Source organism: Panthera onca, chromosome E2 (assembly GCF_046562875.1).
Source record: "Panthera onca isolate mPanOnc1 chromosome E2, mPanOnc1 haplotype 2, whole genome shotgun sequence".
NCBI lineage: Eukaryota > Metazoa > Chordata > Mammalia > Carnivora > Felidae > Panthera > Panthera onca.
Window position 1 is genome coordinate 22,164,573 of NC_138353.1, and position 17,210 is coordinate 22,181,782.

General features: G+C 51.5%; 1 protein-coding gene across 6 annotated transcripts in view; it reads right to left on the minus strand.

Moving 5' to 3' along the window:
• ZNF536 (zinc finger protein 536) overlaps positions 1-17,210 on the minus strand; it is a 436,349-nt gene that overhangs the window by 225,059 nt on the left and 194,080 nt on the right. For all 6 annotated transcript variants that reach the window (XM_060650869.2, XM_060650870.2, XM_060650865.2 and 3 more), the window contains one exon: positions 11,315-13,486. In XM_060650869.2, coding sequence (XP_060506852.1) covers positions 11,315-13,484 — 2,170 coding nt within the window. In that variant the 5' untranslated portion in view covers positions 13,485-13,486. The remainder of the gene's footprint in view (positions 1-11,314; positions 13,487-17,210) is intronic.

Here is a 17,210-nt window from a genome sequence, read left to right on the forward strand (position 1 = left end):
CTCAGACAGAGACAACAAATGGGAAGGTGCCCCATGGGAAAGGAAATAAAAGACGGTCTCACCAGGCCGTCCAGCCCCATAGGGATGATGTGGCCTTGCCACCTGCTCGAGGCTCAGACACAAATATCAACAAGAAATTCATGAAATCCTCAGGCCCTACGAACTCCTTGAGTTCTTGGGCCTTGGGAAGTTTTGGGAAGGGGGGTGTCTCGGAGCCTCGTAGACTTCCCCACCCCACTCCGATCACATGGATGAAAAAGTCCAGGCCCAGGGAAGAGGAGCAAGCTGCACAAACAGCCCAGCGGGTGGATGAGATTCAGCTGGAGACTTGGGGGGCAAGGGGGGACAGCTCCACGCTGAAAGTGTGTGTGCTCTGCTCCGAGCTGTTCCTTAAACATTAGAAGACGCATCTGTCTCCGGGTTAGTAGCTACGCTTATCATGTTTCATTTCACAGAAAATAAAGGGCAACTGAGGCTTGACGTGTCCCTGGAAGAAATTTCTCCCCCCCATTCTCATAGTGGGTCTGTGCTCATGCCCCATTACCCATGAAAGAAAAACAGCGCTCTCTACAGTGCCCACGATCCTGTTCTCCTGCTACTGAAGAAGGATGTTTGGGCATACGAGTGGGGAGGGCCCCCCCCCATGACTCACCTGATCCCCCTGTGGGGCAGGTATGGACAGTTCTGAAGTCAGGGGAGTTTGGGTAAAACTCTTTCCGGCAGGGGTCTTACGTGTTCTCACGTGCTCTATGTGCAGGGACCCGTGGGAGGCCGCACACACTGACGCCTGACTCGTGCCCTTCACCCACCCAGGGCACATCAGAGCCCGTGAGGCACAGCCAGGAGCCTGCCCCTTACTCCCTGCTCCCCTTTACCATCCTGCCCCTCCCCGGTGCCACCTTCCCTGCTCCGGGCCACCAGGGGAGTGTGGCGGGCTACCAAACACCACTGCAAAGCTGCCGATCCCCCCTCCCCAGGTTCCCCTCCCCAGGGGGGTAGGGGAGGGGAGGCAGGGGGGCTAACTCAAAAGCGCCAGCTGGACTTCCCCACAGGGTCTCTTCTGCAGCAAGAGAGTGATTCCAACTCTAGGTCACAGCCAGACCCAGGGGCTGAGCCAGGGTGTCTGCTTCCCCCAGAAGTCGCCGGATTGGCCAGATCGTGCGGAAGGACAAAGTGGCCTGCCAAAGGAGTCACTCAGGTGACAGAGAAGCTACCTTTACCTTTCCAGGTCCCTCGGGAGCAAATGGGGGCGCCACGGTGAGTCGGCGCTCCTCCAGGCCGTGGGATGGGTCCTCCCGTGCTTCTCTCTCACTCCGTTTAAGGACAGGCCTCCCGGGCCCTGGGCCCCTGCGTGCCCAGAAGTATCTCTCCGCATCTTTGCATCCCCAGTACCTGGCACGTCGTTTGGCTCAGAACCTACTTAATAAGCATCTTGCCTTTGAGTGAATAAATACATTAATGAAAGGACAAATGAGTATTTTATGACCTAAATGAGTCGCAGAGCAGCATGGTGTAGTGAACTACCTAGCCCCAGGGAGACAGATTTCAATACACCCTTAGGACAAGCTTGCTCAGCACTGGAAGAAGGAGACTCAAGATGCAGCACCCTGTAATATACGTCTGCGGCCTCAGGGTTGCCTGCCTGTGACCAGAGAGTCCACTTCTGGAAGTCTCACTGAGAAAATAATTGTGCAGATGGTCAGAAAGATTTAGGTGCAGGGAAAAAAAAAAAAAAGAAACGGAAGCAAGTCCTATGATGCTCTGCAGTTACAGGACTGGCTAAACCATTCTACAGATGTAGATGTTTTTTCCTTTGCTTCTCTGTATTGCTATCTTTTTCTCAAAGAAGATATTACTCGGGTGAGGGGCACCTGGGTGGCTCAGTCAGTTAGGCGTCCGACTTTTCACTCTGGCTCAGGTCGTGCTGTCAAGGTTCGTGAGTTTAAGCCCCACATCAAGCTCTGTGCTGACAGTGCAGAGCCTATTTGGGATTCTCTCTCTCTCTCTCTCTCTCCCTCTCTCTCTGTCCCTCCTCCGCTCGCACTCACCTGTCTTGTTCTCTCAAAACAAATAAATAAACATTAAAAAGAGAATATATTACTTGTGTGAAGCTTAAAAAAAAAAAAAAAAGCCTAGCTATTACTGTAGAACAGGAGTCTGCAAAGGCTAGCCCAGGGACCAAGTCCACCTGTCACTTGTTTTTGTAAATAAAGTTTTACTGGAAGAGCATCACACACTTCCACTGATGGCAGAACTGAGTAGTTAAAATAGAGACCACATGGCTTGCCACACCTATAATAGGTATTATCTGGCCCTGTGCAGAAAAAGTCCGCTGATCCTTGTGTAGAATCTTCCATCACAACAAATACATGGCATATATTTAAGTAACAACTATGGCATATAGAATTATGTGCAGTATAATCCTTTTTTGCTAAATACATCTCTAGGCCCAGAAAAGGGACTGGAAAAGGATGTGCTAATTATCTCCGAGTGGTGTTGAGCATACATATGTAAAAGTTATTTTTACTTTTATTTATTCGTATTTTCTAAATGCCTAAGATGTGTCCAATGATAAAACCGTCATTGGACAACCACAAAGGCAACAGAGAAGTCAAGGAGCGTCCCTCTTGGCGGACGCCAGGTGGAAAGGGTTTGAAGGTCACCCATAAGGGATTCTTCGGAAGGGTCAGGCCCCAGATGAGAAGGGACACAGCCCCACCAAGGTGTCTCCCACAGCACCAAGTAGTTTGTCCCGCCGCGGCTTTGAGAAGGATCTCTTCACTTTTTCAGGGCAAATTACTTTTAAAAAAAATTAAGACCCCTATTTTAGCAACAAATCCAACAGAATGTATGTAGCAACGAAGAGAAACACGTCTCTGTCTTGTTCTTCAGGGAGACGAGCGCCGCGTACGTTTGATGTCGAACCAAACATGAGCAAGTTGGAAATACTCCAAAATGCCTCTCAAGATGATTGAAGACAACTGAGGGTGTCCAGAAACCACGGATGACAACCACTGAGTTAAGAGTTTCGGAGCATTACTTTAATGAAGAGAAGAGAGCTTCGGTGGTGGGGTCCTGTTTTTGTCATACATCAAGTGGCCTGGGAGCCAAGGTCAGACAAAAAGACAAAACTGGGGCCACCGAAATTCCAGTCCAACAAGCTGCCCCCTCCAGAGAAAGAATGAGCTCCTCTGTGGAACGTTCTGGGCCCAAGGCACAGAAGGAAACATATGAAAGGTTCCCAAAGGTGTACCATGCCTCCCAGGAAAAGCGGAAAACTGACCCCAGCCTTTGGGAGCAAGTGACCGGGTGTCGAAAGCCCGGCCCACCCGCCACCCACTTCCTCCTGCCAGCACCTGGCCAGGCACCCCAGAGAAGGCTTGGCCGGACCCCCACGTGGTGCAGTGGGCAGCCCAGCCAAGGAGTCAGCTTGTGCTGTGCCTCACACGTCTCTCATACACATGCCACATGTCATCCCAAACCCCAAGGCTCACCCCCAAGGCAACAAGGAGACGGGGCCCACCAGAAGCCAGGCCCTGGGCAGCTTTCCCTTGGTGGGAGAAAGAACCGAATGCGAGCGCACGAATCCCACCGGGACTGTGTCCCTGGAGTTCGGCACGGCAGCCTTTGTGCCTCGGCCCGCCCATCAGGTGGCCGGAGGGAGTGTTCAGACGTGCATTGTTCTGAGGCTCCGCAGCCTGTTTTGAAGATGTGGGTCAGGGAAAGGGTGGTGGCCAATCTCTGTGCTGAGCTTGGCCCTATTTGTCACAAGCCAAGCCTCCGAGTTCTCAGGCCGGTCTCCCCAGTACTGTATGGAGGCAGCACGCTCCTTTCTCGCATGATGTTGACAAAGCCCTGTTATTACAGGGCTGGATCAGTAACTAACCAGAACAGCCTTGGCTGCCTCCACACCTCGTACCCACGACATACCAGGACTTAGGTGAAACAGTAAGCAGAACACGATACAAAATAAATAAATGGAAACGCAACCCCAGGAAATCGAGTGCACTCCCGACAAAGAACAGTTAAACCAGACCTGGCTCGGACTTAGGTGGAGAGGCCCGGCAGAGCGAAGAGCCACGAGCCACGAGCCAGCCAAAGAGGGACCTATGTTAGCTACCTACATACGTGGCTTCCAGAGGATCCCCGCCCCCCATGCCCTGTTCAGGTACCTCCAGGCTCAGGTTCTGCCTGAGGAAAAAAAAAAAAAAAAAAAAAGCCCCAAAGCTCTGCCCAAGTCCTGCTCCCCTGAGCTCTTTTGGGAGGGTCCACGGCTTTCTGAGAAGGGCTTTCCAGATGGCGCCCGGAGGCAGCGTTGCCAAACTCCACAGCTTAAGTAAATGTTGCCGCAGTCCCGTCCTGCCAGGAAGAGGCAAGGGGGACCCGCGGCTCCTTTCAAGCTGCTGCGAGGCTCATTTCCTGGGGAGAACAGAGAGCCCCCAAGCACCTGCCCCGCACCCTGCTGGTGAGCCCCCTTTCCTCTCTGCACCCCCTCCTCCTTCCTCAGTGGGTCAGCCCAGTGTGCACGAGTGGAGGGAGGAGCCTTCCAGATGCCGACAGAGGACAGGGGGGCAAAGGGAGGTGAGGCACGCAGAAAGACAGCAAGCAGGCCCGAGGGGCACAGATGGCAAAGGTCCTAGCCCAGTCATCATGAATTTGGGCTATCTGCACAAATCCAATCTCCTGATCTCTGCAGGCGTTTCTCCACCCCTACCATCAATGCTCCCAAACAGCTCGGCAGTTAAAGGAGCTAACTGCTTCCTCCTCCTCTGACCTCACAGGCTCAGAATGCTGCAAAGGGCTCCCCATGCAGATCACTCCCCAGGATTCCCTCTGCTCTCCACCTTAAGAGCCCCCATCAGCCTGGTGGGGGACTTCTTGAAGCTTGCCCTTGACTCCACCCTCCTAAGACACCAGGGCCACCTTCCGGAATCTTCTCTCCATGAAGGGCGGACCTGGGAAGCGGCCGAGGGGTAGGGCAAGGAGACTTTTATGCCTTAGCCTCTCAGGAGTATGCTTCTTATAAGCGGGCTTCAGGCCAGAGAAGGGAGTCAAAGCATGAGGGACCTACGGGGGAAGGGGTTTGGGTGAACAGGAGGTCCTCGAGCTTCCCCCAAACAGATATCACGGGCATACGTTCCCAGGTGCCTAAAGGCACAGCGAGAGAGTGGGGAAAGGTGGCTCCTAGAATCTCATGATACCTGCCTGCCTTTGGCCACACGTGACCGTCTAAAGCAAACTGCTAGTTCCAGCCCCAACACACTCAAGGCGGTGGCCAGAACCCAAGCCCGGAACCTTCCATTCCAATTAATGGGGATCACGCAGCTAATGCTTCATGCTCTGTTTTGAACACTGACTGCTTAATTCTTTGCCTCATTGTAACCTGTCCTTAGCTAATCTGTGTTTTTCTTATTACCATTAAATTTAGATTTACATACACGTGTCCGTTCCTCGAGTTAACATGCACACAGAAGGGGCGCGCCGTGAGCATTTCAGGCTTCTCAGGGCTCTGGACAGGAACACAGCACCCCTCCTAGAGCACTCGAGGGGACGCTGGCAGCATGGTGGCAGTCTTGAGGGTGGGCAAGGTGAGGCAGTGGGCCAAAGAGGGCAGGCCTCGAGTGACCCTGCGGCCAGCGATCGAATCCCTCCCCCACAAAACGGTGTCCGTCCTGAGAATTTACAGGAACGTCCAGGAGGCTTTGCTTCTGGGGTTTTATGTCACACGTCTTTTATATCACACTCCCAACTGGAAGACTTTTAGAGCCAGGACAATTTCTCTCTTTCTGAAATGCTAAGTGACAGCGCCATCGGGCAGCCCCGTGGAAGTGGGATTTAGAGCTACAAACAAGGGGGTGAGACAGACAGGAAAAGCCCCAGAGTGGTACTGAGTGTTCCCAAATAATTGCTTCTGGACATAAGATAATCAAAGTGCACGCAGCGAATGGGAAGTTTATAAAAAGGAGCTGCTGGTAGGCGTCCGGCTCCTAGATCAGGAGGAAAATGATCTGATCGACACCTGGGGTCTACTTTATCACCACTCCAGCACGCGGTCCCCAGACCCAGCAGAAAGGTGACAGACCAGAGGGAGGCCACCTGGCCCTCCGACCTTCACCCCCACCGACACCTGACTCGTGAGTGAGCCCAAGTCTGGCCAGCACATTAGGCAGGGTGGGGGGGGGGGGGCATCACCCTGGTGGGGTAGGGCCCCTGGCGTCTGCCCGAGGACAGCTTCAGCACATGCAGCCGGGCCTCCGTAAATCTCCACAAACACGGTGGCCGCCTGTACACGCTTCCACGTCGGGGATGGAAGGACTGCATATGGCGCTCGGTTTTAACAGCTGAGCTTTAAAAAAGTGCAGCTTTTCATCTCACTGAACCAGCTCCCAAACTGGGGGGGGGGGGGGAGGGGAGGGGGAGAAGGGGGCGGTGGCGGGGGGAAGGGAAGCTGCAAAGGGGCAGGGGGCGCCTTGCACACCAAAGTTGATTCTACAAGGAATTTCAGGCTATTATTTGCTCCAAAGGTCCCTCTGGAAAATGACATAATGTTCCCTGTTTGTCATCTTCAAGTTTGCGAATTTCAACAAAGTAATTTCATCTTTTAAAAAGGACGTGCTTTTCTTTTTTTTTCTTTTTCTGTTTTTAGTAATAATAATAATAATAATAATAATAAAACCGAGGGAGCCTATCTATGAGGAACCACTCACAGGCCTCGGATCGGGTTAACAATTTTTAAGTAAATTTGTAAATGGGATTATTGTTTTCCAAAGTTCGGCTCAGCAGAGAGATTAGTTGCCACGATGCCCCACGGGGCGTCCCGGGTCCTTTGAATTCCCTGCCTGGAGGCTGAAGGTGTTGGGAGAGGAACTGGAGGAAGAAGGCTGATAGGGCAGTTTTCCTGGAACTGCCTGGAAACTTTTACTTTCTGTTTCCTCTGCTGATAATGAGTGTCTTCGGCTCTGCAGCCAGCTTCCCTCTTCCCCCTCCCAGCCCCCTGTTGCTGTACGCCATCCCTGAGCTCCAGTATAAAGTTTGGCTTTTGCAGCAGGAAGCAGCTGGGCCAAGCAACCAGCGAATGATAATGACCTCAGAAATCTGCTGTTCGCTCGGCAACAATAGGGTGCTCAGTCTACTGGAAAATTGTGTTCATCAGCTAACTCTGCTCAGTTACTAATTGACATTGCCAAATATTTTAAGAACAATTGGAATGCACAAGCAAAAAAAAAAAAAATGAAGATCTTAATCCTCAGACTTAAATTTTTTTTTCTCTTTTTCTTTTTTATTCCCCCCCCCACCCTTTCTTTGGGGTGCCTCGATTTGTTTGTGTGCAGCAGGCAGTGGTTATCACGGATGGGGGCAGGAAGGAGGAGCCACATCAGAAAAAGAGGTGGAAAAGAAAGAAAATCTATCATATCACTAAATGCAAGCGAGCCCCGGATAAAGGCCTTTGAGGCTGTGGTCAATGGGCCTACACAGGATGGAGACCCAGCATTTCAGGAATGCGGCTCAGGCAACAAAAGAGGACCCCACAAGGCTTCCAGCCCAGCTGATCAAATAATCCCTGACCATCTCAAAATATTATACCAGAAGTAGTAGGGGTTAACGATATTTTCATCCTTGCGTCTCTCCCTGGCTTTCCATTGATCACGTAAGTTAGCCGACTTTATTTAATGAACAGAGGGTCAACGCATTCAATTACCCCTTTCCCACCATCAACACTGCAATTAGCCCCTCTCCAAAATTATGGGGAATGCAGAAGGTAACTGCCCTGTTGGATATAATGAACAGTATCGTTTCTTAGTACATTAAGTTTTAATTATTCTGAGCGTGATTTCCAAGGCAAAATCCAAAGAAACAGAACTTTGGTCGTCTTCCGGCTCAGAGCAGAGCTCCAATCTGAGCGCAGTCTTAGACGAGGTTTTGGGGAGAGATGCAGAGATTAATGCCATGGGAGCGTTTGCACGCGAGCCAAAAAATGAGGGAGCGTCAAAACAGCCGCCCCGCTTTCTAAATGTCATAAAAGAGTAAAATTTATAAGCTGCTGCTTTCCAAATAGTTTCCTTTTGCGTGGTACACGGAGGCAGAAATGACATCTACGATGGTGTGAAATTATTGGTAAGTCAAATCAACAACGACAACAACAACAAAAATAAAACAAAGGGGAAAGATGGGGAAGTGATCCATGTGACTAGCTTTGTCCATTTTCTGTTAGAAAATATGACCTCTCAATTTGTCAAAGGTCCTAGTTTTCGCGGTTGATCCTCAGCTTGGTTCTCAGCAGTTTGGAGAGCCCAAGAACAAACACATTTTCTGGTTCACTGGAATCATTTTCACATGTTCACTGAATCAAACATTCTTTTGCTCACATAACAAACAGCTGCATCCCACATTAGCCTAGCCAGTGACAGTCGCCCATCTCGGCAATAACTGTTTGATTGCAAACTTGACCCCTTCTTCGTCTCGGTCTGGGCAAGACATTTTTAAACAGCCACTCCGTTCCCAATCCTCCTTTGCAAAGAATTACATCAGATAACAAAGGACGTCCCTGCCACTCATTGTAAGCCTTCTTCTGGAGATCTGTTCTAAGAGGCTCTCTGTAAAAAGGTTTTTTATGATGAATTCAGAACTACTATCATGTTAAGAGCAGCGATTTATAAAGAAGAATTCACTGGTTAAGATCTGAAAAAATAGTTTCTCAGGCCCTACTGACCCAGTTTTCAACAAAACAAGAATCAAGTGATGCAAATTGAGTTTTGCGACATTGTTATGCAGTCTGAGAAATTTGTAAAACCGTGTTTTGTGGTTATTGCTTAATAGAAGCCTTAATAAGTACTTCTTTCTTTACTTAAGAGCTTAAAGATTTTCTTTCCCCTTCACCTTGCAGGTTTCTCTCTAACAGGTAATAATAAAATGCCTATTGTGTAAAGATTTTTATTTAAATGCTTATTTTAATCGCACTTTGCACAAGTCCTACTTGTTAGAAATCAGAGGCAAGACTAACCAGATCGGGTTAAGGGTCCTAATCCCAGCAAAACCTGAATGCCCTAAGGCGTGCGGCTGATTTGGGCTGCGTATTGGTATGCCATCAATTTTCCCACTTAGTCAGAAAATTATGAAAGGGTCTAATTTGAATATGAAGAAAACAAAGAAGTCAACCAGAAATGAAAGAATCGGTATTCACAATTGTAAAATACTTCAATGAGGGAAATAAAAGCTAGAAGATAACCACAACTCAAGAATAATTCTCCTTTGAGTTGTAAGCCCGGTTGGTTCTTTTAAGCAAAATGGGTTTTTTCAACAGAGTATTTACAGATATGGAAACTACAGAGATAGAATAGCATGAGGCTATCACTTGGCCAGAAGGTGGGAAAAACATGGTAAACACGTCATTAATAAAGCCGAACATTTGGTGCCGGAATATTCTGCTGAGACCTCTTCATTTCAGCAGGTCTGGGAGAGGGATGGAAATCTGTCAATGTTAACTCCACGTCACTCCAAAAACTTAGGGGAGCCAGTCTGCCCTCTGCCTTCTGCCCCCTTCAAGGCCCCCGATCCAAAAACAGTGAGATGACACTCCCCAGAACAGGGGACCTCTTCGCGGGAGGGCGGAAATTGTCCCTCCTGACACTGGGCCGCCTGGCACTTTGCTGCCTCTGCACGGGAGATCCGTTTTTATGGAGTCCCCGCTGTCAGGCAGCGAAACCTGAACACCCTTCCCTTGCATCTCGAACGTTCCGCGCAGCGGTCACTCCTTGCGGCGTGGCCTCACCCCTCCGTGGTGGCTCACGTTCCTGGTCGGACTCTTCCAGACTGCCTCACCAGAAATAAATCGCAAACGAGTCCAGGACTCCAGGAGTAGACAGTGTGTTTCATGGGTATTTAAGCAACAGCATTAAGTGCTATCGGAATCTCTGGAATGTGCAGTTCAGATTTATGTGTGTTAACAATTCTTTACCGGTTTGTAATAAGCCAGCAGACTCACACTTTATTTTAATACTAATTTTGTCCTAGAAGAAGGGTATACCAAAGCATGACAGTAACAGACAAAAACTAAAAACTAAACCGGCATCTACTTAATAACTATAGCAGGGCACGGCTTCCGAAACGGAACTATTTACCAAAACCCAGAAGGGAAAAAAGCGAAAGGGAGGGGAAAAAACTTTACCAAAATGACCCTCAACAGTGTGCCGCCACGCCTTGAACAGTGAGCAATGCAGTGCCTTGAGGTGCCTCAAACTGTCTTTCATTTTCTAGACTTAATGGCTGATTGCAGAAATCAATGTTGCCATTAGTAACAGGGTATTTGTTATGGCATGATTTCCTCTGTTGTTAGGCTGCAGAATGATTACAGTATTAGCGAGATGCTTTCTTTATAAAGGGCTAGAGATATAACTTTCAATTTACCATCCATTAGAAAGGGACTTTGAAAATACGGATGGAGGCAACAAGCTTACCTGCTGTTAGGTAGCGATTTTAATTTAGCTATCTTAGGCTAGTGCGGGGTTTTTTTTTGTTGTTGTTGTTTTTGGTTGGTTTTTTTTTTCCCCCCAACGCGGGCCAGGAAGCTTCAGCGTTTCACAGACATTTTGATGACAGATTTTCTGCTTTGCTATTTTAGACCCCAAAGCTGTATCGCCCGTGTAACAGTACAATTTAAGACACGCAGTCATGCATCTGTGTTTCAAACCTCTGTGCTTTTCTAAACCATCAGACGAGAGTGATGTATTTCGTCAGGTTACAGGGCCCCGACAGGTGAGCCACGCTGTAATTTCGGAAGGGGACAGGAGGCAGGTTTGGCCTGGGGAGGGAGGGAGGGGTGCCCAAATGAGACAACTGTGGAAATATCCTCGGGCGGGGGGGGGGGGGGGGGATGATGGTGAGCGTCTGAGCTCACACCTTCACACGCGTGGATGAAGCCAAAACGCCAGCTCCCGGGTTCCAGAGACGAGGTGATGGCGGATGAGGGCCGGGGCGTAAAATGGGGCAGGGCAGGGAACTGCCGGGGGAGGGGAGGACAGGCTATGCCTGTCGGCAAACATGCCAACTGACCGTCTCTACCACCCAGTGGGATCAACTTTCTTTCCCGGCAGCCAGTGTTCAAGGGAAGGCCAAAGACTCGAAGAGCTAGCCTTCCCTGGAGGCGGGGCAGAAAGGCACGGTTCACCTAACGCCATCAGGTCAGAGTGATGAGCTCAGGACTGACCTGGAAGAGAAGCCGGGGCCCGTCCCCCAGAGGCCGGCGCGGAGCCAGGCCCCCTGGACGGGGAGGGCCCTCGTCCCAGCTGCTGGTCCCCCATGTTCCCTGGCGGCCTACCTGAGGAGGACGGCGAGGAGGGGTGCGGGCTGTCCTCCTGGGCACTCCCGGTCTGGGAGAGCCCCCCGCCGGCCCCACTCTCCTCGGTGACGTTGGAGGAGCCCGGCGTGGTAGAGCGGCTCACCGACTGGGACTCCTGGTCACTGCCCGAGCCGCGCCGCTCGTCCAGGCCCACGTGCAGCCCGTCCTCGTCGCCCTTGCGGTCCCGCTTGTGGACGCGGGAGTGCACGACCACCTGGTGGTAGGTGCGGAACACCCGGCCGCAGTCGGGGCACTCGGTGGGCTTCTCCTTCATGCTCCCGGGACCCTGCAGGTTATAGTCGAGCGCCGGGTTCAGCCCGTGTGACAAAAAATCCCGACTGCCTTCTGAAGGGTCGAGCTTACTTGGCAGGTCCCTCTGATTGCCCACTTTAGTGCCGTGAACCAAATCAGCAGGCATTTTCTGCTTGGAGCCATCTGCTCCCACTAACACGTACTCCCGCTTCTCCTTATCAAACATAACTCCGGCGCTTGCCAAAGCGTCTTCGTGGTTGCGCTGTAGCTGATGCTCTTTAGACAAGAAGCCGTGTTCCATGGCCATGCCCCTGGCCATGAGCTGCCAAGCCTGGTAGCTGTTCACGGGGTCCATCTCGGCAGCCTTGGCAGCCGCCTGCAACCGCTCGATACAGCTGGATTTCAGCGGCGGCACGAGGTTGAGGCATCCCAGGAGGGAGTGCTTGTCGCCCTCGGGGACCCCGTGGGCCACGCTGGAGATGGGGGACAGCAGCTTCCCCAGGACCTCCCTCTCCTTCACGGGCAGCTCCCCTTTGCCGTAGAGCTGGCTGGGCTCGCTGAGGCTGGCTTTGTCCGGGGCCACGAAGCCGCCCTGCAGACAGGAGAGGTACCGGGAATACAGGTTGGCGTGGGCCTCCTGGGACATGCCGCCCATGGGCACGGGCACCTCGGGGTCACTGGGGGACTTGTTCTTCACCGACAGCTTGTTGAGGTGGACCTTCATGTGGTTCTTAAGGAACCAGGGCTCCTTGAAGCGCCGGCCGCAGATCTGGCAGCAGTGCTCGAAGGAGTCTTTGTGTTTCCGCATGTGGCCCTTCAGGAACCACGCCTGGCTGAACACCTGCCCGCACACCTCGCAGCGGAACTCGTTGGCGGACTGCTCGCCGCCGCCGTTGGGGCCCTGGCCCTGGGCCGACTCGGCGGTGATGTGGGCCTTCTCCACGTGGCTGATGAGCTCCTCCTCCTGCGAGGCCGCGAAGTCGCACAGCGTGCACTTGTAGGGCTTGTGCAGGATGCGGATGTGGCGGTCCAGCTCCTCGCGCTTCTTGAACTTGCCCTTGCAGAAGGTGCAGCGGAAGCCGGCGGCCGGGACCACCGCGTCCTCCTGCACGCTGGCGGGCTTGGGCGAGGGCACCGGGTGGGCCACGTCGGGCACGCTGTGGTTGGCGGGCAGGGCCAGGTTGCAGGGGGCCGGCGGGGCCTGCTGGGCGTGCGGCAGGGGCTTCAGGTCGGGCCGCGGCTGCAGCAGGCTGCTCTTCATCTGCTTGTCCCGCAGGATGGCCCTCTCCTCCAGCTCGTGCAGCAGGCGGTTCTCCTCGCGCACCCGCCCGCGCCCCTTACCCAGGTTGCCCAGCTTGTGGGTCCGCAGGTGAATCTTGAGGTTGCCCTTCTGCGCCGCCCGGTGGTCGCAGTAGGGGCACTTGAAGGGCTTCTCGCCGGTGTGAGTGCGCATGTGCAGGGAGAGGATGCTGTTGAAGCGGAAACGCTTGCCGCACAGGGGGCACGGGTACTTGCGGTTTTTGCGGGCGTCGTCCTCGATGTCGCTCATCTGGGACATGATGCCCAGGTTCTGCCCGTTGAGGAACTGCTGCAGGTCCACCCGCCCGTTGAGGCTGGTGTCGACGTCCCGGCCCAGCTGGCTGGCCAGGAGCGCCATCTGGCTGCCCATGGGCTGGCCGGTCATGGGCACGTGGGCCTTCTCGTCGAGGGGCGCGGGGGCCTTCTCCTCCGGGTTGGGCCGCGGATGCAGCTCGGGGAAGGCATGGCTGAGCTGGGAGGTGATCTGGTGCAACTTCTGACTCATGGCATACTGGCCGTTGAGGACAGGGCCGCTCAGGTGGGGCTCAGCTTCCGGTGCCGCCGAGGACACTCCAAGGCACAGACTGGCTTCTTCCATCCCTGAAAATAAAGAGAGAGTTGAGGTCTGTGCCAGGCACCGTGGCGCAGCGAATCAACGGCATCAGCTGGCGAGGAATTTGCAATTCATGCCTTACCTACACATAATAATGCTAAGGAATTAGAGTCAAAAACAATAATAAAAAGATGAATTATTAAATGCCAATTACGCAACATGGCATTGCTCCTCCAATTTGTTTTGGCGATAGATCGTCTTCCTTGTATTTTCTATTTACCGACCGCAATTATTCATTCGCATTTAAATTATTAATGTTTTACCACTTCCAACACCTAATAACAAATCGCAGGTCTACGTGTTAAACTTTCCCTCCTGTGCCCCTTGTGGCACCTGCACCTGTTGGTTCTGTTCAAAGTTTGCCTTGGAGCAGGATGGCTTTCACCACAAAACCATGTAGACTCCCTTGGAACTTTTGTTTCCGGTTACTATATTCAATACATTCGCCGGTCTGTGATGAAAGAGATTATTTTATGATTTGCCACCCCCCACCACCAAAAAAAAAAAAAAAAAAAAAAAAAAAAAACAACAGAAAAACCCAATGGCATGATATTTACTGGTACATAATAAAACAAGATAATGTTTTGGGAAAAAATAAAGTAAAGGACAGGCTTTAGAACAATAAAAGGGATTTTGCTTTAGTCAACAAAAAGTGCAGTAATATCTCATTAAGCTGATTAGTATGCTGCTTAGAAACAGTACTAGGTGCTGTAACACATGATTATAATCATAAAAATCCTTCAGTGTTTGCAAGGAAGCATTAACGAGGTATATTAAATTTTAAGGAGACTGCGAGTAGCGGCTTTGCAAACCTCAGAGATTAAGATTTAACCCTTATGTTACGAAACACTGTTATTTTGTCATTTGGTAACTGTGCCCATCAAAAGAAGTATAAATTATCTGGTGACGGAATCGTAGTGGATCGTCCAGACTGTTCATTTTTGGATAGGGGTGAAGACTTACACCATTTACTGGGCTCTCTCTGTCCTTCCACTGGCATGATATCCCAGGCAGGGACTGTGATTGGGTTTAAAGAGATCCTTTATAGAACTAGATAAAAACCAATTAAAATCCAGGGATGATACCATAGGAAGTCTCAACCAAGTTTGAGTGTTTTTAATAACTTTCCCAGTATACAGTAATGAGTACAAATTGTACCTGCAGTATGTGTTTTGCAGAAAATTAGAACTCAAAGCTGTTTGTTAAACACTAACACTCAAAGCTGGTCTCCATAATTGCCTTTAACGCTCCTCTCTGCCCCCTTCCCAGACTGTGCAGAACCGCTAAGGCCACTCTGCTTGGGGCTGGGGTAGAAGGAACGGCTCCCTCCACATCACAGCAGGTGAGGAGCTCAGCTTTGAAAGGCAGTGAACCTACGCCTGGGTCCTTCTATTTCCAGATCTGCCTTCCACCTGAAGGAGTCCAAATTCGCTTCCTGCCATTGGAACAGTTTTTGCACATCTCTCCTCTTTGTATCCCAATGTTTACATGTGTTGGCCAGCCAGGTGGTCCAGGGGCAGCGCTTAACCCCAGCCAGGATGGATTCCTGGGCCAAGCAATTCCCTAGGGGGACTGGTGGGGACAGAGTTCAACTGTGGAGGAAGCGCATTCAGCCCTGGGGCGGGGAGGGGGGGGGTCTGCTGCCTCCTGGGCCTCCCGCCAGGCAGACTATGCGTGGCATGGAGGGTCTCCAACGGGAGACCTGGCTTCCTTGGCAAGAGGACAGGGGCTGTGAGTCCATCTTGCAAGGGAAGGGAAGAAAAGACATGAATGTTTATTTGCAGGAGGGAGAAACACAGCAGCCATGGTACAGGGCTGACTGTGTCCATGACATGAACACCTGCACACATTTACACACACATACAGGAACCTGATCACTTGTAGGAAAAGAAGGCTACCAACTCGCCATCTTTCCTTTTTGCCTCTGGTGGGCTGTCTACACTCAAATTAAAAAACCAACCAACAAATAAAAAAGTCCATTTTGGAGATGGGTCAGAAAGGACTAATATCTCCTGGAGAGCTTTGCTTTCATTCACCAACCCTGCCGAGTTCCCACTGTACCCCAGTCCCTGTCCTTGGCACGTAAGACGCCCTGGTAGACAAGAATGGCCAACCCCAGTGCTCATGGCAACCACTGACCAGCGGGGAGGAGTAGGTCCAGTGTGCAGAAGTTGCTAGAGCAGGACTGGTGCCTGGAAGATCCCAGGCAGGGACTCTAACAGCCCCCAGGGCCTTGTCTGAAGCCCCTTCTCTACCTTCAAGCTCCATCCAGCTGTGCTGGCTCCTCTCCTAAGCAAACACAGATCATGACCCTGAGGCCACTTGGGAGTGCTCAGAATTCCACCCAACAGCTCTGGGGAAGTTTGGAAAGTCCAAAGCCAACATGGCTGGCCCACTTCCAAAGCTGCCCAGTTGGCCTTCTCAGAAGACATGAATCCAGAAAGACAGGCTATTTTCAGGTTGCTGTTGATGAGCTGACGCCAATTCAGCAGGAGGGAGGGGAGGCTGAATGTGCAATACAGCGAGACTGCAAATCAGGTTGGGTGAGGGGCAGCAGGTTGAAGACCATCCCCCACCCTCATTCACGCTGGGTAAGTAAGAGCTCAATTTGTCAAATAATGAATATAGGGAGTTTTCAACTTAGGTTTGGATATGGAATGCTTTAATTATGTTAAAGAACTTTTTTTTCAGTCAACAAATCTTTTTTAAGGAACTGGACTTCAGGTGTCTTTGCTGAAGCCTCAGCTGGCGGGGGGCGGGGGGGGGCGGTGGGAACAATGGTCTAGAATGTGCAAAGGTACAGTTGGCAGGTCTCAACTCACATAGCCCCTTCTCACAAAGACTCCCAGGCCCCTCTTGTCATAGGCGCTCGTCTTCAGCCTCTCTCTACCCATCACCTTATTTCCTTCTTTACAGCACTTACCACTAGGGCGACATTTTGTTGTTGACCCTTTTATAAGTGTGCTTCTTTTCCATGAGGGCACGATCATGTCTGCCTTGCTCACATGAAGCTTCAAGGCCCAGGTCACAGCTGAACATTGTATGTTCATCATTTTCTGACTCAAATGGATGAATGAATGAAGAGACCTTATGAACATAGCTCATAAAAGAAGGCTAGCCCTGTAGAACCACTCTCCTCCCAGCCTTGTGTGACCCCAACTCAGCTTACACAAGTCCACCAACATCTATCTACTATCAGACTTTGTCAGAGTTGGAAGGGTCTCTGGCTAACCCAGAACCTGGGGGTCCAGAAGCCACCAAGGGAGAGCCACCCCCACCACTAGATCTTTCATTATATATGCCCATGGTGACCATCCCAGGCCTGGGCCACCACTGAGCAGCTAATCCCCTTCAGAACTGGACTACCCATCATGGGACCCATGGGAGAACTCAGAATTTGAGAAGAGCTGGCCAGAACCCAAGGAGACACTCTGAGGATTACAGCTCGCGCACAGGCCCTCGAATGAGCCCAGGCAAAGCATGCGCGGAGCCCCACTGTGAGGTAGGACGTCGCCAGACAATTATCCCAGAATGTTCGGTGAGACCCAGCACCCCATGATTCTGTGAGCAGGTGTAGGCACTGCGATGGGTCAGTCGTAAACCCATGCCAGCCGCCAGACTCAGAGCAAGAAAGGGGAGCGTGAGTTCTTGGAAAGAGCACGGGGTAATTGGTGTGCTGTCCTGGGCCAAAGCAGCCGAGGCAGGATGAGC